Source organism: Triticum aestivum, chromosome 3D (assembly GCF_018294505.1).
Source record: "Triticum aestivum cultivar Chinese Spring chromosome 3D, IWGSC CS RefSeq v2.1, whole genome shotgun sequence".
Taxonomy (NCBI): Eukaryota; Viridiplantae; Streptophyta; class Magnoliopsida; order Poales; family Poaceae; genus Triticum; species Triticum aestivum.
Genome location: NC_057802.1, coordinates 365,562,443 through 365,583,985, shown reverse-complemented (window position 1 = coordinate 365,583,985; position 21,543 = coordinate 365,562,443). Strand labels below are relative to the sequence as shown.

The 21,543-nt window shown below is 47.5% G+C and overlaps 1 protein-coding gene across 1 annotated transcript; it reads right to left on the bottom strand.

Moving 5' to 3' along the window:
* Positions 1 to 299: 299 nt before the first annotated feature.
* LOC123078939 (zinc finger protein BRUTUS) lies at positions 300 to 11,406 on the bottom strand. The gene is made up of 14 exons (XM_044501595.1): positions 10,965 to 11,406; positions 9,771 to 9,980; positions 7,722 to 7,916; positions 7,284 to 7,639; positions 6,444 to 6,669; positions 6,191 to 6,359; positions 4,853 to 6,094; positions 4,151 to 4,322; positions 3,851 to 4,072; positions 3,156 to 3,293; positions 1,863 to 2,097; positions 1,712 to 1,771; positions 868 to 939; positions 300 to 793 (listed from the first exon to the last, which is right to left on the bottom strand). Exons 1-14 carry the CDS (start codon positions 11,244 to 11,246, stop codon positions 659 to 661), a joined length of 3,714 nt encoding a protein of 1,237 aa, XP_044357530.1. The 5' UTR covers positions 11,247 to 11,406; the 3' UTR covers positions 300 to 658.
* Between the last annotated feature and the right edge of the window lie 10,137 nt (positions 11,407 to 21,543).

Sequence of the window (21,543 nt, the reverse complement as noted above, 5' to 3'; positions counted from 1 at the left end):
AACCCCTGTTTGGGCTTTTGTAAGGGCAGGCCGCGCGTAGAGGCCAAAAATGAGGACTACAAATGAGCATGGCAAAACTGAGGGCTAAGCAATGAGGGGCATGAAAATAGAAATCCCTAAGATCTTATATTATGGGACGGGCGGAGTATTCTTTATATTTGTATACAGTCAATCATCTTTAGAAAGATGGAATAAAAAGGAAATTTGCTTAGGCAGGATTCTCACCCATCCAAGCAACCGAAATTGAAATATTTTGAAGAGAAGGTTAAAATGATACACATTTCAAATAGCTATGTATATTTTTACATGAAATAGCTGTGTATATTATGAACGTAAGAATCTTGCTCGAAAATGGTCTTTCGGAACCGTTGAACACAGAAGGCAGGACTGTCGGTATTTGTGTACAGGTACACTTGTATACTGTATACTTTGGCATGGATGCTAAGCCTTTAGTGCAGGCAGGATGCACCTGACAGGATGAAGGTCAGGCTCATGTCCATTTTTACAGATTATAGCACCAGACCTAGTAAATTGCACGCTATGCTTGACAAAAATGACTGGCTATGGGATGAAAAAATATGGTAGCTATTCTACACAAGGTTCTGTAAGACTATATTTACAAAAGACAAAAACTAAAAAAGAAAGAATATTCCCCTCGCTAGTTCGGGGTAGAACAATCTGCCGTATCAGTTTTGATAACTCTGGTATTGTAAGAACCACAGGAGCCGCATTTGTGGTACAGCCAATGAAACTGAGATCTCCCTTTTCTTTCACAGTCATTACAAAGAATGTCCTGCATGAATAGTGCAACAGAACATAAATACAACAGCATATGAAAATAATGAAACAAGAACAGAACGTGAATACCTGACACCTATCGCGGTATTCCTCCGGAAGCTCTTCAGCAGCCAACAACGCATCAAGCATGCCAAAGTACACCTGTACATAGACAAATGGAGAAATAAATATTAGTTCAGTAAGAATCATGTACGTGCTTACAAAATTTAGACAAGCAGCTCACAACCCACACTCCAAGGAATAACTAACCACAGAAGAACATCAGGATGTCCATACTATTCTGAGACTACCATGGTAACTTTAAAGTATTGGATAAAATAGTTTCACGGCAGCTAACTGATTGGAAGCTAGATCTCAAACAAGTCAAAACGAAACTGGCAGTTTTCAATTGGCATCTCATATAATGGCAACAATTTAAAATGCTTCCTCTTCTTTTTTCAGATACCAATACCACTGAAGTTTGTCTACCATTACATTCAGTCACTCAACATGACTCGAGCAAAATGTCCAGACTGTGTATTCCCCAAATACCAAAACAGTCTTCATTTTGCATTTTAGGAACGAGTTTAAATAACAAAACCACAAGTAAATTCACCCTCAGGCGTCAGGAATCAGCATTGTATTGTCCCTGGAGAATAATCATACAATACAACTGAAGAGATAAAACATTTGATTGTGTACTCTCGAATGGAGGTACAGGCTTCCGGTATCAAAGTAATGAAAAATGTGTCTGTTTCAAGCTTTATGAAACATCACTTATCAGCTAGTGGAATGCCCTCTAGATGAAGAGCAAAATAGGAGAAATAATAGTTTTCACTAAGACATGAAAACACTCATGGGACTCAAGATGAAGATTAACTTCATTGACATAAATGCAAAGATTTGCAATGCCGTAAAAAGTAATGCAGCTTACCGCCATATCTCCCAAGGATTTGCAGCAGATAGGACAAGTGTAGTGACTGCAAGTGTATGCCTGGGGTTGACAATTGTCAGAAGCATTTGTGACAGCCAGTAGCCAGACATATATTATCAGAAAAACAAATTATTATTTTACTTGCTAATACCTGAAAGCAAGCTGAATGCATGAAGTGACCACAAGGAAGAGCTCTAACTGCCGCGCTTGATGTGAATAGGAAGTCACAGCAGATTGGACAGTTTGTCTCTAGCCCCTTCTCCCGACATTTGTGTTCTGTTAGTTTCATTCCAAGGCAGCAATTGCACTTCATGCAATGGAAGAAATCAACACCAAGACCTTTACCAAGACGACACAGATTACAAAACGGACAATGGTACACAGTCCTGTAAAATATCCCAGCATTAGTAGGGGCCCAATTGCTTGCCATGGAAACCCAATTGCTTGCCATGGAAACGCTATTTCAATGTCCAATGTAAACTATCACACAGCATGGCCACTTGGGAAACCAACAGGTTCTAGCTTGTGTTATTGCATTTGAACAACTGAGCACAGCGTTGGCGAAAATAACCCAAGGTGACATCCAAATATCTAAAAGTTGAGCAAACGCGGCATTGTTTCTTCTTAAGTAAGGGTCTGTTAATGCAATTTTCATGATGAAGCCAATTAGTAAGTATACCTTGTGGAAATCAAAAGCTAGGAGAAACAAACAAAAGTATCTCATTCTCTGACAACTTACAAAAAGTGTGGAAGATTAAAGCAATCATGGACGTCGAATCCCTCAGAGTCATTTCTCCTAACACTGGCCAACTTTTAGCTTAAATTCAAAAGGTAGTACATTCGACAGACTATTTTATTTACCGATGATGACTATTCATTGGTGAATGGAACTGGTTTGCACTAATTGTTCCCTTAAAAGTAATCATGGACATTGAATCCCTCGCTGTCGTTTCTCCTAACACTAATCAACTTTTAGCTTAAATTCAAAAGGTAGTACATTCGACAGATTATTTTGTTTGTTTACCGATGATGACTATCAATTGGTGAACGGAACTGGTTTGCATTAATTATTTCCTGTTGTAAATATCTTATAAAACTAACGACAGTAATGCTGGTTATGCTGCTCTATCAGACGTACAAAACTTTACTCAGATTTGCATGTGGGCTAGATTATTACTGACTACAGATACATACAAGTCTTTTTATATGTACATCCGGTATGTATCAGATATAAATAATGTCAATGGCAGTTTTTGATGTAATCTAATCCGAATTTGAATTTAAATTTGGACGTGGAGGTGGCTACATATCAAAAAAATACATAGAAACTAACACGTAAACAATAATTTGGGACAGTTGTTCGATGGCCCAAAAAATTCGAAATCCCAGTGCCAATTATATAGCAGAGAAAGTATGACCTTTCAATGACGTTGGCTAATGTTACCTTTCGTCATCAAAAAATTTGCAGATATTACAGTAATACTTTGCCATGGATAGTCCATTGCAAGATGGAGTTTGGCAATTCGGACCGACAGGTTGAACCTTCAGGCATAGCATGCACATCATCTCCTGTGTTGCTTTCCTACAGGCAGAAGTAATGTTGGCACATTTACATTTTGATATGATTGCAACCGTCTAGAAAAAAGAACATACACTAGGGAAGTCATTTCTTTCTTTTCAACAACACAAGAAACTATACTCACTAGTCCTCATTTTTATATATTATAGATTGGTGAAGCACTGCCACAGAATTCTGAACGGTAATAGCGATAAATAGAAAGGTCAAGGAACAGAAAACGTATCAACTCAGACAGAACTGATGCGTATTTGTTCATCTGAGCAATGCAACCACATATGAACAAGCAAAGCCAACAAAGCAAGAAAAGGGATAAATAAGAAATCAATTGAAATATGAATGAAATAACCAATCACAAAATGTAGGAACTTTATGCTTTTTATATGAAGACAAAAAACTGCATGTATATCTGTTTCTTACGTATCTTTTTTTTTACTAGAGCTGATTAGCAGTTTGAAATTGGGTTTACAGAAAACAAAAAGCAAAGCACTCTAGTATGATCAAACAATAGAAATACCCTTCAGGGTAACAAGATAAGTGTTTTTGCATAATACAGAATTCACCTTTCCATTGTATGGTCGCTAACTTTATCATGGCAGAATCTGCATGTAAAGAGCTTGTTACAGCAAGCAGCAACAAGCTTACAGTTCCGTTTGTAGTGCTCACAACCGAATATTTGCTTCTCCTGGTCACGATAAGAAGAACAACATCCAGGTATACCGGCACCTTCACTACACTCTTCTGATCTTGGATCCGGTAGCTTTTGCTGAGCAGCTATCCAGCGGCTAAGGTACACATGTGTCAATAAAATTCTATTAATATATTTCTTAACAATTTATTCATTGAAATATCAAGATGACAACCTGGTCATGAGATTTTGGATTAGATAGGCCTTTCGCCTTGGATCAAGTGTTGGATCCCGTGAAACCTTTCGAACCTCTGCCTCAAGTTCACTCTGGTTCATTCGAAATATGTCCTTCCAGCCAGGCTTGAACATCTGGTCATTCTGGTCAAGCTTGTCTTGTGAATGACTGTCTGTAAATGGCAAATTATAGTTGTCAAAGAAAGAATCATTGGAAAGGAAGGAACCCATTGTAGAACTAGTTCTGATCAAGGTTTTTGAGTCGCGACTTGGCGAGTCGCCGCGAGCCCTGCGGCTCAGCGTATAGTCGACGAAAGTCGCTGTATAGTCGCCATAAGTCACTGTATAGTCGCGAGTCGCCCTGATTTTTGGAAAACGACTTGGCGATTAGTCGGCGACTATACAGCGACGCAAAAACCATGGTTCTGATACCGGGAATAAGGGTCAAACATGCATCAAAATGTGTCATCTTGTATTAGAATAACACCGGTTAGGCAACAAACTATTTTCTAAGTATTCTGATAATACTGCAGTTTTTTCAACTACTACCTCCGTCTCGGTTTATTGGTCACCTTCCTATTTTGTGCCAAAATTTTGACCATAGATTAGACTAACAAACATGGTATTAACACATGGGGCGCACTGCAGTTGAAAACATTGTTAATTGTAGAGGGCAAAGCCATAAGAGACCAACAGCACAAACCTTCCGGAATGGGGGATGTCTCTGACGAAGAATCAGATGGTGTTGGAACTCCCTTCCACCACTCATTTAGCCACTCACCGAACATTGTGTTCTTAGTTGCTTGCTTCCATGTATCCAGCATCTTGTTCTGTTCTTCTTGATTAAGCGCTGATGTAACCCAGGGTAGCATTGATTGGAGAACCTCAGCACCTGTTGTACCAATTATACGACCTACAAGCTTATCCTGTTCCTCGACCGAAAAATGTTTATCAAACAATGGCCACAGCTCAAGTTCTTCTCTGTGGACATGATTAGACAAGGCGACCCGGATAGACTTGCACATTCCTTGAAGCTTCGTAGCAAGCTCATTGTACTTTCTAGTCGAATCAATCACATTAGATGAATTCAAATAGTGTTTCTCTGCTTCATTCGCTTCAGTATGTGGCTGGTTCAAGCTCTCATGTAGCTGTGAAAGCTCACAGAGAACATTAGATATATCTTCAAACAATTGCTCTTCCTGCTTGTGGTCAAGAGTGTATGAATGGCTCACATTGTGCAATGGCTCTCGTGATTCTAAAGCAGGAAAGACAATTTCATCCTCAGCATTGCTGTGCGCCCTATAAAGACCCCACAATAAACGAAATCTTCCAATGAACTGGCGAAGGCAGGATTCATCACCATCGATGAGCTTTCCAGATTCAACATCTAAGTACTCCAAATCCTTGCGAATCGCCTTGTGAAATTTGAATATGGTATCAATTGGTCTTGAAATGCCATCAGAACAAGACAATGCTGTATCTGTGTCCCATGAAAAAAGGCTTGAATATAATGAGGGCGCAGAAGAATTGTATGACAGGGAGAGAAAGGACTTTGCAGAAGCCAGTGAACCGATGCCAAGATTGCTGGTGTCTACTCTCAACCCAGGAATACAACAAGGTTTTTTGCTACATGGACGTGCTACAGTGTCAGTAATTTGAGAGCAGTGACTTCCATTAGTACCAGGAACAGATTCTGCATCATTTCCTCGCTTGCCTGGCCTAGAACCATTTTCATTTTCCAGATGAAGAGCAACATCTGCACTGGTACGTGAAGCACATGGGCAGAATGATTGACATTTTTTCAGCTCTTCTACATCATCCAACAGGCATCTTGCTGCTCCTGATGTTAAGCATATATATTCTCCAGAATTGGATTTATCCTCTGAGCGAGCCTTGCATGCCCAACCAGAGAAAAGAGTGACCAATGCGGTGTCACATAATGGTGCTGTTTCACATGAATCTTTCAGCAAACATTGAATTCCCAATGAAAACTTCAAAACATAAAGACAGGAACTTAAAATAATCAGAGTAAGGAGATGACCTGCCAAGCGCATATTCTGAAGAAAAGAAGATGCCTCCTCATCGCTCAGTTTTGACACCAACCATGGTAGAACACGTTCCAATAGCTTCAATGGCATGACACAAAGACTTCTGTATAGAAGTTCCCTTTGCTTCTCAGGAGAGAAAAGAACCCTAGCTTGGGGAAGCACCTAGGTAAATTAAACCAAAGATGACATTCTAACAGACAAAGCAATAATTCTAGTGGCCCAGAAACATCACTATGAAGTACTAACCTTGGTTTCTTCGTTACAGAAGTGTTTCTCAATTGCCTCCATGATCTGATCAGCATGTGAACACAATTCAGAGTAAAACTCTGCTGCAGTTGATTTTGCTCCTGCCATTTGGATTTGCTGAATTAAGCATCTAAAATTGTTAAATCGACGTTCTTCTTCAGCATGCTCCAGCACGAAGGACAGCTCACTATTGACTGCAGGAAATACAACCTGATCCTCGGCGATACTGTAGATAATAATAAAAAATGCAACAGGTGAAATTAAAGAAGGTACATAGTCTACTTTCAGAACGTTCTGTTTTACCGGTGAAAGGTGTCAAAAAAGAACCAGGAGAAAACAAGTTCTAGTACACAACAAGGTGTGACTAGCAGGACACCAGTACATGCACAGAAAAATATACCTTTATGTACAACAAAACAATAATACATATGTGCAGAACTCTTCTCAGTTAAACTGTTCCTAAATTTTAGGAGAATTAGCACGTTTGTTATACTGCTTGCTCAAGTGTTTGTAATCACCCGTACCATGCTAGGATAAAGAAAATAAAACTCATGTGTGTAGCAAAAGTGCAAAAGCCATCAGTGCACCACAATGTCAAAAATAGTGCATAAGCCACATAACTGCCCAAGCAACAAGCAGGGTATGTTAAACAAGGCAGACAGTGTAACACTAAAAATGATGAATGGGAGTGCCAATTATGTATATTATTAATAACAAACAAATGGTATACTAAATGTCAACTTGCATAGAAAAGCAGCATTGAAAAGGAGTGTATATACCATAGTTGCACAATAAAATCTTAAATTAAAGTGTGAACAATTGAAGATTAAAACTACATACCTGTGGAAGATGCACACATCTGCAATAAACTGAAGTCTCGCATTGAAGGCTGATATATCAGCAAAATCTCCAGACTGCTGCATCCTTCTTGTCTCCTCTGCTATATCATTTAGTTCTTTACGGATAGCATTATGCCAATATAAAATCTCATCTATGGGGTGCCTGTCAGCCTGACCAACATTAGATTCTGTATGCTTTATATGCCCGACTTTAGACTGTTCAAGTGGATAAATAAGTTTCTCCGCTTGAATAACAAAGGAAGCATCCTTGCAACAATGACTTCTTTCCAAATTATCACTGACAACACTCTGTGCCACTTCTCTTGTTGCTTTCCCTTCGATCCAAGTGAATACAACCTTCACAAATTTTAAAACTCAAATTTAACAGGACACCAAGCAAGTTATTGCCAGAAACTGTAAAGAGGCGCAATTGTGAGACCTGTTTAAGAAGTTTCTCTTCAGGAACTATTTTAAATAAACAGTTACGAATATCCTGATGCTCGTCAGATGAAACAGAAGTTGAGAGCCACGGAAGGAACTCCGCCAGCATATTCACAGGAATGTTGCATAAGAACTGCCACACTAAATCCGACTGCTCTTCGTATGAAAATTTCTTGGTAAGCAACGGGAAGACCTAGAAAATCAGATGATCAGACACCAATAGATATGAAATATGATCAATCACGAACACCAAATATCTTGAGTAATCACACCATCTAGATATGATTTTAGAATGCAGACACCACAACAAATACATGACCATGCAAAGCGCGTAATCCAAAAAAAATAAAATTGCCACATTTTCTGAACTCCCAAAGATCTAGTTCATGCAAGTTAATATCGCAACCCAGCTGTCCCACTTGTTTGTCTGGATTATATTAGTCAAACAAACAATTAGTCCAAGCTTCTGATCAATGATGGGAAGCCTCTTTAGAGTGCAACAGCAAGGGATACAAGAACAGACACACAATTTTATATTTACTAAGTGGAGGCTCCCTTCAAGCCACCACACATTTGCCAACATCATCAGAATTAGAGTAAATTGCACTTTACACCAGGTAGATTTCCACTTGTGTCACCTTGCAGCAGTCCCCTGCATAATAATATTACACTTTGCACTTGGTCTCATATGTCATTTTTGGAAAAATCAGGGGGGGGGGGGGGGGAGCATAGGTTTGTGTTGTGGGACACACATGGATTTTGGCTTTAAAGTTAGATGTATATGCACCTAAAAAACTGAGACAGAAGACAAAGATAGGTAAATAATTGTATATATGTACCCTACAGTGCAGATCAAAATTCAAAACAAAGTGAAAATCCCAATTTAGAGATAGATGTATATACAAAATACTCCTAGTTTCATCATGAAAAGAACAAGGCTCCTAGTTAAGAATAATTTCAAAAATATCAAACATTAAAGCATACATGTGACCATGCAAGATAAAATGAGTAATTGATGCCAATCATAATGGTAGGATCAAATTTAAAATGTAATTGAATTTACAACTGCCATTTATTTCAGAAAGTAATATAATAAAATCCAAATCATTATGTATTACTCCCTCTGTCTCATAATATAAGATTTTTGGCAAGCTATGAAAGATTTACTAATCAGAGGCTTGCCATTAATTTACAACAGCCGGATTTCATATCACAAGATGAGGAATATTCGCTTGACGAATTAAGAGTTGTAGTAGAAAAAAGGCAATCAGATATGTGTGAAGTGTAATCAGATAGAAAAATGCACATCAATCAAATATCCTTAGAGACTCCCCTTTACGTTAAGAGGTATTTATATGCAGCCCGTGTAGGTGCATAGGTCGATAACTAGCTTATTTAAATGGGATCCACATATAAGCTAAACACTTCTGATCAGAACATGCAGTCCGGGATTTCAAAAATGCAGAATAAGAGTAATACAGTCCAAGATGCCTGCATGACACCGAGAGCTGTGTGACCCTTTAATCAGAATACAGAAACTGGCGTACGAACCCTTGGTAATGACTTAAGAAAACAATGACGATAGAGTAGCAACTAGAAGACAACATATGTCCCACTACCATCACTTCTCTGTTTCCACCTATCCTTACTGAGTATACCATAGAATCTCTCAAAATACTTAAAAGTAAAAGTTTGCCAGCTTGATTTGCCATCCTATAACTGTTAGCACTGTCATAAAGGAGATCGTGAGCATTCAAATGTTGTAAAAAGGGGCAAGAAAGTTGGACAGCCTAGTAATAAGATGCTTTTGTTAAGGACTTCTCGACACAATTACAACAAATGAGCACCTTCATAAAATGCCTAATAAGAGCATGAACAGACATTAAGAACAACTTTTGAATGGTGACATTGTCATAGAATCCACTTGCCCTAGAACAAAATTGGTTCAAACATAAGAGACTGAGCAGCATACTGTTTTCCTTATCTAGTTGGATATGAACTGCTTAATATGATAAGAGGCCGTTTAAAAAGGAAATATGCTACTGACCTGTTCTTCTTCCTTGGACATATGCTGGGTGAGGCACGTTTGTATGGCTCCTGTGCAGGATGCAAGTTCCCTCCGAAGAGCATCGTCATTTTGTATATCAAGTTGTAATAAAGCAAGAAGCTGGGTAAAGAGGTCATTTTCGCCTTTGTGCTCTAGAGAATACGTTCCAGCGACATTCTTGACTCGAATATCAAGTGCTGGAAAGATAACCTGCAATAGTCAAAACAAAAAAGTATGAGCATGTTTTAGTACAAAAAATACGATATGAAGAACTCATAACTAATCTGCGCAATATTTCTAAAAAGCAAAGCATAAACAATGAAGCATTAGAAAGATAGATTGCCAAAATAGATTTGAACAAGCAGCTATGACAGCTCTTCCCATGAAGAAAATGGTCAAGGTAAAAGAAGTTTACAACAGCACTAATGTTTTTGTGCTTCAAAACAGAACTTCTATTTTTGCAGCATTTGAGGGAAAATAGGACATCAAGGTGCATTTACTTGTCAGTTAGATTCTCTGCCACTAAACAATAGTGATGATCTATTATCATTCTGCAGGGTAACAAGATTTAAGCACAAAAGTCTTGAAGGACCTGACCTCCATTAGACCCTGACTCTAACAGATTGAAACTAAGAAAGCTCTATCCGACTCGATCCGTTAAAGTACGTTGTGCTCTAATGAAAGTGGGAAAACATCACCATGGAAGCAAGAAAGAGAAGGCCTCACATGATGATGTCAATATCAAAATTACCATTGTGGTTTCAATTGAACGGAGGCTTTTGTATCACGGCTTATACAACTTGGGCATCACCTCCTTATGTCAACATCAGAAGCCAGAAGGGCAAAAAGTGTGACCAATTATTCATGTGAGCATAGGCTGATTCAGCCAAACAACCTTATACTGTCCACTGCTGCATCAAAAGCTACCCGAAGAAGATTCAACATCATGGTATGGAGTCCACCGGATTCAGATCCTAACAGTGGTCGAACGATTCAATCCCAATCCCGCCCAGCTCCTTCAGACCGAAGGGAACAATTCCGCAACTCTAAACCCAAAACAACACCAATATTCGTACGCGCCCACGCATCTCCATAGCCCATACCCAAATTCACAACCGGCTACAGGGGGATAAAACAGAGGAAAACGAAATGCCTCAAAGAAAACGGAGCTCTGCAGAGGGGCAGCGGCCGTACCGCGTCCTCGGCGTCGCAGTGGTGCTTGTAGATGTTGACGAAGAAGCGGCAGCGCTCGGCCAGTGCCCCCACGTCGCCGGCGCGCTCCGTGGCGAGGCGCACGGCGGCGCCGTGCAGCCCCTCGAGCTCGGCGCGGATCGCCTTGTGGAAGTAGAGGAATATCAGCATCGGCGCCTCGGCCGCCGACCCCGCGGCCGCCTCCGCCGCCGCCGGCGGGGGCGGCGACAGCGGCATCACCGCGGCGAGCGTCCCCTCGCCGGCCATGGGCGTGGGCGTCGCCATCCGCTGCCTACGGCGAGCCCGACGACTCCGCCACGGCTCTGAGCGCGCGCGCCTAGGGTGTTCGTGCTCGCTTCGGTTGGCTTCGTCTCAGCCTGTGGAGAGGGAAGAGGAATGGATTTGGCGTCGCGTTGGCTTCTGCGGGGGTCTCTTTCGCTCGCCGTGCTCAATTTATTTTTATTTCCCCTCTTCTTGTCCTCTGTGTGGTTATTTTTCTACTAGGAGAAGACTAGGTTGAGGAGACGCTCCTGTTCTTGTAGTTGTTTTGAAAGTATTCTCGGTGTTTGATTAGGCCTTCTAGGATGACATGCTGAAATTATTATTTTCGCCTTCTTGTCCTCTGTGTGATTATTTTCTATACCTAGATTGAGGACACGTTGTTTTTGTCCCAAAATATTTGAGTATTTGGTTAGGTATTCTGGGATAGAAAAACTGCAACTATATTATACTTCCCCCCTCCCATAATATAAGACTAGTGTGTAAAACGCTCTTACATTATGGGACCAAGGGGGTACTAGATTGAAGCATGAAAAAATCAGGAAGTATGAAATAGAATGAACCCACTTGGAAGGGACTATTTTCATGGATTTGTGCCATTTGTCCTTGGGGAATGAACGTGTGAAAAACACAATGTGGGTTATAGCATTGATCAAGCATGAGCAGAACGAGGCGTGTTATTTTGGTCAAAATATATAATTTCATATTGCTAGACAATAAGAATGCTCCATAAGCGAACAATCTAATTGATCAAGGTATGAACAGTCACCGAGACTTTGGAAATTTTGTTTGGTTAGCATATGGAGTGATCATCTAACTTCAGATAAATTGTGAATCCACAAGCACCATGTGACATAGCAAAGTAATGGTACTCGAGCAACAAGCACGCACGCTTTTTAGATTGAAAATTATACCGAAAGATAAGATACCGATGAAATCTATGACTTCTTCCCGAGAATAGAGAAGATTAACTCCTTTGGCAACATCTAGAAATTCCATAAGCTAGTCACAAATCCATACCATATGACCAACAAGAACAATTTTCATGAAAGCCCGGTGATTTTGCTTGGAGTTCAGATCTACTTTTTGAAATTAGCCTGGGGGAGAGGTGGACTGTATGCGAACCGTGATGGATTTGGGAGTGTCGCCGCGGCGCGACGCACGTCGAGGGCCTTGGCGGCCTCTCGCGCTGCTTGCTCTTTCGTGCCCAACGCGTTGTTCTCGCCGCCCATTGCCTCGCCGCAAGAGACGTGGGGAGAGAAAGGGAGATGGGTGGCGCAGTGGTGGACCTATGGCAGTGTGGGTGCCTTCTTGCGTGTGCGGGGGGTGCGATGTGGAAGGGCTAGATCTGGGGGCAGTGCGGGTGCCTTACTCTTTTGTATCAGTGCGGTGTATCTCGAAGACAACAAACACGCCGCAAATCGACAAGCCGCACCCGGACTTTGAACACACGAGACCATTGTTTGGGGGGTTGGCCTACAGAGCCCACAAGCCGGACGGGGCCCACCACGCGGATGTTGCCCTGAGCGCTCCATTCCTGTAAAGCATAGTGTCTTTAAGGACAGTGCCCTTGTGTGAATACTTCATTACTTAAGCAATCTCTTGAGCAACTTGGTTTGTTCTCTTTTTCATATGATTAAACGTTGCATTTAGAACCGATAACAACTTCAATGCTTCCTATTCTCCCCGTTTCTTTCTCTCTCTCCTGCTCGTGCGTTCCTTGCCCTTTCCACCTACTCTGCCACCTCCTCTTCTCTCTCTCGGCTTCGTCGGCTGGATAGGAGAGGGAGAGGAGATTGGCCCCCCTCTCCACCATGTCTATATAGCCTCTGAGTTGGTGTCTATAGTTTTTCTTGGCTTGTATCTAGCTAGATCTTGGAGGAGACTTTCGGTGATGAGGAGTGGTGGTCTTAGATTCGTTTTCGTACCTCTGCTTCAGCACCGTCTTCCTCGGCTACTGCTCCATGAAAGTTGGATTTGAAGCCTCTACGACCAATTACTTCTCGGATGTAGTCGGATTTGGTCGCCTTCCTTTTCTCTTCTTTGGAGTTGTAGGAGATGACTGTCGGCGGTCCTTTTTTCCAATTTTCTTCTAGGTCCCAATAATAATTCATGCTGAATACTCTTAGTCATTCCGTTGCCGAGTCTTCCAGTGGAGCATATTATTTATCTTCATCTCCGGTTATCTTCTTGCACTCTCCATGTCGTTGCCCGGTGGATAACACAAGTTGGTTGGAAGCTGGTACATGTTTTATTCCCAATCTCTGGTGATGTATACTTTGAACTACAGCGATGTTATTATTGTTTTTCTCATGCGTTAGAGTGGCGTTGGTTTTTCCCAGTGGCTTCTCCTCTAGCCACTATTTGTTCTCTTCAACCTCCTTTAGAGGCCCGCCTTGCGGGTTTTCGGCGAGGTGGTCAAGTAGAGCGACGGTTGATGGCGTTCTTTCTTCCTCATGGCGGCGTTTCCCGCATCTCCTCTTCCCCTCGATCTTGCTATCGTGATGGTAGCGACTTTGGACAAGGAGATGTCATTTTGGTCCCGTACTTTGATGGTCAACGTGGCGGTCCGAAGTGGTGAGAGATGGAGGTCCAGATCGGCAAGTAGCACGACCTCAGTGGCTGTTTTGGGAAGGCCTTGGTGCATGTTGTGACATTTCGGTGACAGATTGCTTCAAGACATACGCCATCGCGTATGCGGGCCGAAGGGCGGCCAGATCTATTCCTCCTGGCCATGGAACCTAATGGGAGGCGGCATTTCTTCATCACCAAACCTGCGACATGGTGTCTTGGAGGTCTTGTCGTCCCAGTGGTGTTGTCCCCGGTACCGATGAGGTTATTCTGGTGGAGAAGAAGCTTTGGTCTCGATTGCGTTTTCCATCTTGGTTCCGGGGTCATTTTTGTAAAAGTCAGGATCCAGTTTGTTATTTCCTTGTAGCCATTGGTCATGTTGTAATATGTTGTGTACTTGCTATGTTTAGTTAATGCTGCTCCGGGGTCCTTCTGAACTCTTCTTTTCGCCATAAAAAACTTCAATGCTTCTTTGACGAGATAGTCAACATATGAAACACGAATCGAGAGTAAGTGTTTGAAATGCACGTATTATGATACGCATGCGGAAGAAGATTTTAAACCTATGGAATATTTACTCTTTTAAACAATTTCTGTATATTCCATATATTTGGTAAAGATTTTATGAGTTAACAAATATTTTTGCTAATTTTCAAGTTGGTTTTATTTTTATATCCGTATGGTTAGACAAATATCGTAGCAAATCTGCATGATAATGCATTTGCGTTTTTATGCATTTTTTGCTCCGGGAGATCGGTATGTGTTCCTAACTTGATAATATTTGATTAGATTTGTAGGTAATATTTACTTCAAGGCTCGAGTAATTTTTTTTGTATGGATTTAAATCGACATTTTGTAACAACATTTATTCCTTGAAACAATATGCCCAATCTCAGGTGGTATATGTGAATGATGCTACCTTATGTTGTAGGTATAGATGTCAATCTAAAGCGCTTTCCTAAATAGAGAGGTGAATTGTAGCACAAACCAATATTTTTTGCATATGAATTTGTTTTGATGAAATGTACATAACTTTTTGGGAAAAGCTAGAGATTATGAAATTGCTTAATTAGTATGGCACGCTCGGTCCCTTCCTAAAATACAGTGTAAGGCACATTATTATGAGTGTGATCATCATTTTAAAACTTCGACATCTAATGTGCACGAGAGTATATGGATTAGTCATATAAGATTTTCATTGTATCAAAATATTCCTATATTCATTTACCTTTTACTAGGTTAGCCATAGTATAAGTAAACGTTGTACATTGGAGACCGAATAGTAAAGCACACTTTATATTGAAAAGGATGGAGTAGTATGTCGGATCTCGGGTTCCGGCAAAACTCTCAAGGTTCGAACACTGGGGTGCGCACGAAGATCTCCCCCCTACCGATCCACGTCCTAGCTTCGCTAAGATCTCAAGGGCTAACTCGACGAACTCGCAACACAAAGAACACAAGATTTATACTGGTTCGGGCCACCGTTGTGGTGTAATACCCTACTCCAGTGTGGTGGTGGTGGATTGCCTCTTGGGCTGAGGATGAACAGTACAAGGGGAAGAACAGCCTCCTGAGGTTGAGGTGTTCTTGTGTTTGGTGTGTGTGTGGGGTGAGGATTCGATGTCTCCTGCTGTGGTGGCTAGCCCTATTTATAGTGGCTCTGGTCCTCTCCCCAAATATTGAGCGGAAAGGGAGCCAACAACGGCCAATTTGAAAGGGGACAACTAGTACAACTTATCCTGACAAAAACAGTCTTCGCCTGCAAAAGGTTCTGGTGGTGATGCCGCCTTGGGCTCCATGGTGACTTCCGTCTTGCCGTCCGGCTGGTCTTGGTCTCGTTGCACTGATATGGAAACCTTTGCTTGACGCCTCGGTACTCCGCGCCTGCGCTTGCCTCCTTAGCACCAAAGAGGAAACAAGGACACTGTGCGCGCTGGCGCCCGCCTGATCTTGATCGTCATGGCTCACGTCACGAGAACCTCGCGAGATTTGCCTCGCCTTGATCTCTCCGTCCCTCGTGAGCCAGCCTGGCGACGCCACTCCTGAGGAGGTCTTGTGTCGTCCGCCTCGCGAGGCTTGGCCCCTCGCGAGGGTCTTGAATGCCTTGTTGATGAAGATGGGTCGTACGATCCTGCTAGCAGAGCCATGCCGTGGGCCGCAGGCAGGCAAGTCTGGGGACTCCCGTTCCCAGAACGTCGACAGTAGCCCCCGGGCCCAAGGCGCGCTCGGGCTTGGCTTCGAGGCGAAGCCAAAGGTCAAGTGCGGAGCGCCGCGGGCCCCAATAGTCTGCGGCCTTGGTCGACGCGTGGCGGTTGATTGGACGTGGGTGTCTCCGCTTCCCCACGCTGCCTCGGTAACTGCCCGACTTGACAAGTCCCTGCGACATGCAAGGAGAAACCATCATTACATGTGATCGTGGGGGGCGCTGGTTGGCCTTCTCCTGCTATAAATGAGGAGGGGGGCAGAGCCCCCGTCGCCCATCTCTTTCCGTTCCGCCCGCTTCTTCTTCCTCTGCTCCACCGTTGACACCGATGGCGCCCATCCGAAGGTTTTCTGCTGCGGAGAAAGGAAAGACTCCCCTCAACGGGCCGGTACCGCTCCCGCCGAAGAAGAGGCCGGGCCACCGCCGCGACGCGGCGGCGATGCAGGTGGTGACGAGGCCTTGGTGCGAGCGGCCTCCTCCTGGGTATCCGTTACCCATGTACGCCCAAGCCGGGGGCTCAGGAGGGAGATGCGACGAGCGTCGGCGCGCGCGCCGTGGCCATGGTCGACGTGTCGTCGCGGCGCGCGGCGCCGCCCCTGGAGTCCATGCCACGGACTCCTCGCGCGAGCTTGTGCTGTGGGCGGCGATGCCCCCGAGCATTTGGATTCGCTTCCCGCGGTTCTTCTCCGACGTGATGCCGCCGAGGGGGGCCCCTCGAGCTCTGGTTGCAGCATGCTGACTGCGACGCTCCGGCGACCGGAGCAGAGGTTGAAATGATCTACTCCGGCAAGATCTTCATGACCCGCGGCTGAGGTGAGGTCGCGCGGGTTTGCCGCGCGGAGGGCGCCCACGCGATCCACTTCAATTATGACGGCGCCTCCACGCTGTCCTTCAAGGTCTTCGATGCGGAGGGCCGCCGCCTGGAGTGCTGCCCTAGAGGGGGCGCCAGGACGATGCGCGCCCGCCTGCGGCTCCTCCAGCAGCAGCGACTATTGGGAGTCCAGCGGTTCTCCTGAGCTCTACGAGACTCTGGAGACGAGCGACGACAGCTACGTGCCCCCAAGCTCCCACCGCGCCCGGAGCAAGGCTGCGGCGTCCAGCCGCCGCCGTCGCTGATCTGGATGGGGTTGGCGCCGGCCTCCCGTGGCCCACTGTTGATGATGACGTCGGCCGCGGGGGAGTGTAGATAGGATTCTCCTAAGTTCTCGTCTTTTGTTGCCTGCGAGGAATCGAGAAGTAACCCGCGGGGGCGTGTAAAGGGTCTGTAGTGTCTTTTGTTGATATTACCCTTATTATGGAAATTTGCGAACGCATGTCCTGTTTAGGCTCGGTCTCCCCTTTCCAACCTCGCGACGGCTTGTTGCTCTACGCTGACAGGTCCCGGTCCCCAGGCAAGCTGCAGTCGTCGCTGGTATGCCAGGTCGCGTGCCGTGGTCAAGGCCAGGAGGTGAGCGGCCCGAGGTCCAGTAAGACCTCCTGAGACGCGATGCTCAGGAGGTCCCCTTTAGCGCTCAAGCAGCTGTGGTAAGGTAAGAAAGGGAGGCGGCGTTGCCGCAACAGGGCTGCGGCGAGTATGACCCCTAGCTCCAACGATTAGCCGATCTGAGCGCGGGACTTATCTTGACGATTCAGGGTTGATTCCTCGTGATGCGCCAGGTTCGTGCGTAGGCGTCCGCAGCGTAGCTAGGTCAGGCCCATACGAGCCTCCCCTCTTCCCCACGTTCTCCTTTGTGCCCTACTACCTCTGGTCCCGGCCCTCGGGCGAGCTCAGCCGCCGCTGGTATGCCAGGTCGTGTGCCGTGGTCAAGGCCAGGGGGGTGAGAGCCGGAGAGCCAGTAAGAGCTCCTGAGTCGTGATGCTCAGGAGCCCCCCTTTCAACGCGCATGCGGATTGCATGGGGGAAAAGGGAGCTCGCGGTGCCGCCTGCCGTCATCCTCAGGAGATTCCTGCAAGCCAGCACAAGGAAAGACACAGTTTGCCATTATGGTTGCCGGGCGGCCACTGATTGCTTTGCCAGAGAATGGAGGCACTGAGGGCCCGGTGAGGTGGCGCGTGTGCCTAGGGCTCGGCCGCTCAGATTTGTCGACGTTGCAGGGACGGACCCGTGCACAAGCGCCGTGCCAGCATGAGTAGCCCCTGTGGGAGGTGAGAGTCAAACATGTGATAGTCATAGGTAGATTAAGCATGGAAATCATACTGGCTTAAGTAAATGCAGGGAAGATACATGCCACTGGGTCAGGCCCGAGCGACTTGGGGATGATGCAGCCCGAGGGGCTCCCCCAGCAAGGTAAGCTAAAGACATGAAAAGGGATACATGCCACAGGGACGGACCCACGTGGCCTGGGAATGATGCAACCTTGAGGGCGCTCCCAGCTAAACAAACTTGGAAAATTTCACCTGATTCTGTTGATGAAGGAGAGTTGGGGTAGCTGAAGGTACGCGGCGAAGGGGTCGCTCCTCATGAGCCACCGGGGCCCTGAGCCTCGGGAGGCTCTGGGGGTCTGGGCGGTTCCTTGAGGACCGTCTCCATCTCCGTCAGGACGGCGTGGCGCCTGGCCTCCTGAGTCGCCAGGGCGCGCCGCAGGTTGCGCTGATAGGCGGACGCCACGCTCGGCAGGCCAAAAGTCATGCGAACGTAGCTGTGCGGTGGGCCCTCGCAGCGTCCCACGCGCGAAGGCCAGAAGAGCTCCTGAGATGCGGCCCTGTTGAGCCCTGGGACGTCGATGAAGACGTGCAACCCGGCATCCTCGCCTGGATGGGGAGCTGCGCCTGGTGAGCGGCGGCCGCCGCGCATGGCCCTTGCGTCTTGCAGTTCCTGAGTGGTCTTGGTGATGAACTCCTGAGCGGTGGGCGCTCCTCGCCCTGTGTTCTCCTGATGGAAACGTGCCGCGAAGCATGCCTCCAAGTGGTGCCCAAGCGCCTCCCTCGTGATGTTGGCAAAGTCTGAGGCCCTCCAGAAGAGAGCCCCCGAGCCCTGCCCGAGGAGGGAGGCGCCCCAGGTGCGGGCGCCGATCCTGACGAGGCGCCGCTTGCCTGAGGCCCTGCGCGGTGCAGCTGCTTCTTCTTCTTCGGGTTGGCCTCAGGAGGGCAGTCGCCCTTGCTATCGGGGTCGTCGATTGCTGCAGCTTGGAAGGCACGCTCGAGGGAGCACACCGCGTCTCTTTCTTCGCACGGGACTGTGATGATTCCGCCGCTTCTTGGCATCTTGAGGACATTGTAGCTGTGATGGGTCACCGCCATGAACTTGGTCAGGGCTGGGTACCCGAGGATCGCATTATATGGCAGGCGGATGTGGGCGACGTTGAAGTCGATGAGCTCGGTGCGGTAGTTGTCGCGCTGTCCGAAGGTGACAGGAAGGCGGATATGCCCGATCGGGGTGGTGGAGCCGTCGGTCACTCCTGAGAAAGGCTTGGTGGGCTAAAGCTGATCATACGGCACTTGGAGATTGTCAAACATGTCGACGGACAGGACATTGAGCCATGCGCTACCATCGATGAGGGTCTTGGTAACTTGCACGGTGCTGATGACTGGTGAACAAAGCATCGGGAGGGCGCCAGCGGTAGCCGCGCACTTGAGCTGATCTGCCGAGCTGAACGTGATGGGGCACTTGGACCATGTGAGCGGGCGCATGGCCTCGAGCTTGGGGAGGACTGCATTCACTTCACGGACAAACTGTTTGAAGATAGGCTGTGAGGCCGGGGCTTGAGCTCCGCCCAGGATGCAGGCGATAGCACGCGGCTCCTGGAAGCCCCCAACCCCCTCATCTTGATGGTGGTCGTCATTAATTCCTTCTCGGTGGTGGCAGTAGTGGAGGAAGACCGGCGTTGCCCTGAGGACCATCCTCACGAGGCTGATCCTTCCAGGTGCCCTCGCGAGGCTGATCCTGCCAGCGGTCCTCACGAGGCCGGTCGCGCCACTCCTGGCGCGGGCCATGGTCATCCCAGCGTCCGCCACCACGTCCTCCTCCTCGGCCGTAGCCCCGGTCGTTGCGCTCGGGGCGTCGACCGAAGCGTCCTTCTCGAATGGCTCTAAGCTCCTGACAGTCGCTGGTGTTGTAGCTATGCAGGTTATGGAAGGCGCAGAACGGTCGACTGCTCTTGGATGACTCGGGCTGGTCCCTGCCGCGCTTCGTGTCCGGCTCCGCCGCGAGCACGGCTGCTCCCTTGCGCTTCACGTCCTTGGCCTTGGCTTTCTTCTCCTCCGGGTCCGCAGCCGGGAGCTCGAGGAGGGAGAGGCGCCCCTCCTCAGCTCCTGCGCACTTGGTCGCCAGGTTGAACAGCTCCAGAGACGTGCATAGCTCCTCGTGGATGGCGAGCTCCTCCTTCATCTTGATGTCGCGGACGCCATCAGAGAACGCGGAGATGATGGACTCGTCCGTCACCTTGGGGATCTTGAGGCGAACGTTGTTGAAGCGCTGGATGTACTTCTGGAGGGTCTCTCCTGGTTGTTGCTTGACGCGGCGTAGGTCACCCGCGGCTGGTGGACGGTCGCGAGTGCCCTGAAAGTTGGCAACGAAACGGTCGCGCATCTCGTCCCAGGAGGAGATCGAGCCTGGAGGCAGGTTCAGGAGCCAGGAGCGGGTGCCATCCTTGAGAGCCATGGGGAACCAGTTCGCCATGACTTTCTCGTCGCCGTTGGCCGCCTCGATGCTCAGCTCGTAGAGCTGCAGGAACTCTGCGGGGTCGGGGGTGTCGTCGTAGCGAGGAGGCAGATCCGGCTTGAACTTGCCCGGCCAGGCGACGCTACGCAGCTCAGGGGTGAAGGCGCGGCAGCCTACCGCGGTCACCGGGACTCGGCGTTGGTGGAGAACTTGTTCTTGATGGGGTCCCCGCACCGCCACCGCAGGCGGCACGCGGTCTTGCCGTGGTGGTGCAGGGAGCGCGGGGGCGTTTTCTCGTGGCCGAGGGACTTCTTGGCAACTTCTTTCTTCTTGCGCGGGCGCCGGACGCGGCAGGTCGCGCCGTGGGGCCGCGTGCCTTGGCGCCAAGACTCCGTCTTGGGGGCAGAGGTGGTGGAGGCGCTCCATGGGCCACGGCGCCCGTGGCTGGCGGGGGCGAGGCAGCGAGAGGGACGGCGTAGGGGAGCCCCCTGCGCCGCTGACAAGCTCGGCGATGCGGTCGAGCCAGTCCTCGTAGAGGTCGTCGACGGGGCGGTAGCGCAGGAGCTCGCGCGCCATGCATAGAGCGGCCTGCGCGTCCACGGGAGCGCGACGAGCGTGGGATGACGAACCGGCCGGGGTCAGCGATGGAGTGGCGGTGCGGCCGTCCCACCGCACCGAGGGGTGCAGCGAGGATGCTTGCTGCTCGTTCCCCGTCGGGCCGGTGGCGGCGTTGGCGGCAGGCGACAGAGAACGACGGGGCGCGCGTCCGCCATGGGGACAGAGCCGTCTGAGCAACGTGGGCGGCGAGGGCAGCCCGGCGCTCAGCGCGAGCGCGGCGCGCATCCGCCATGGAGACGATGAAGCAACTGGACGCGGAGCAACGGAAGGGAAGTTTCGGCGCACCCCTACCTGGCGTGTCAAATGTCGGA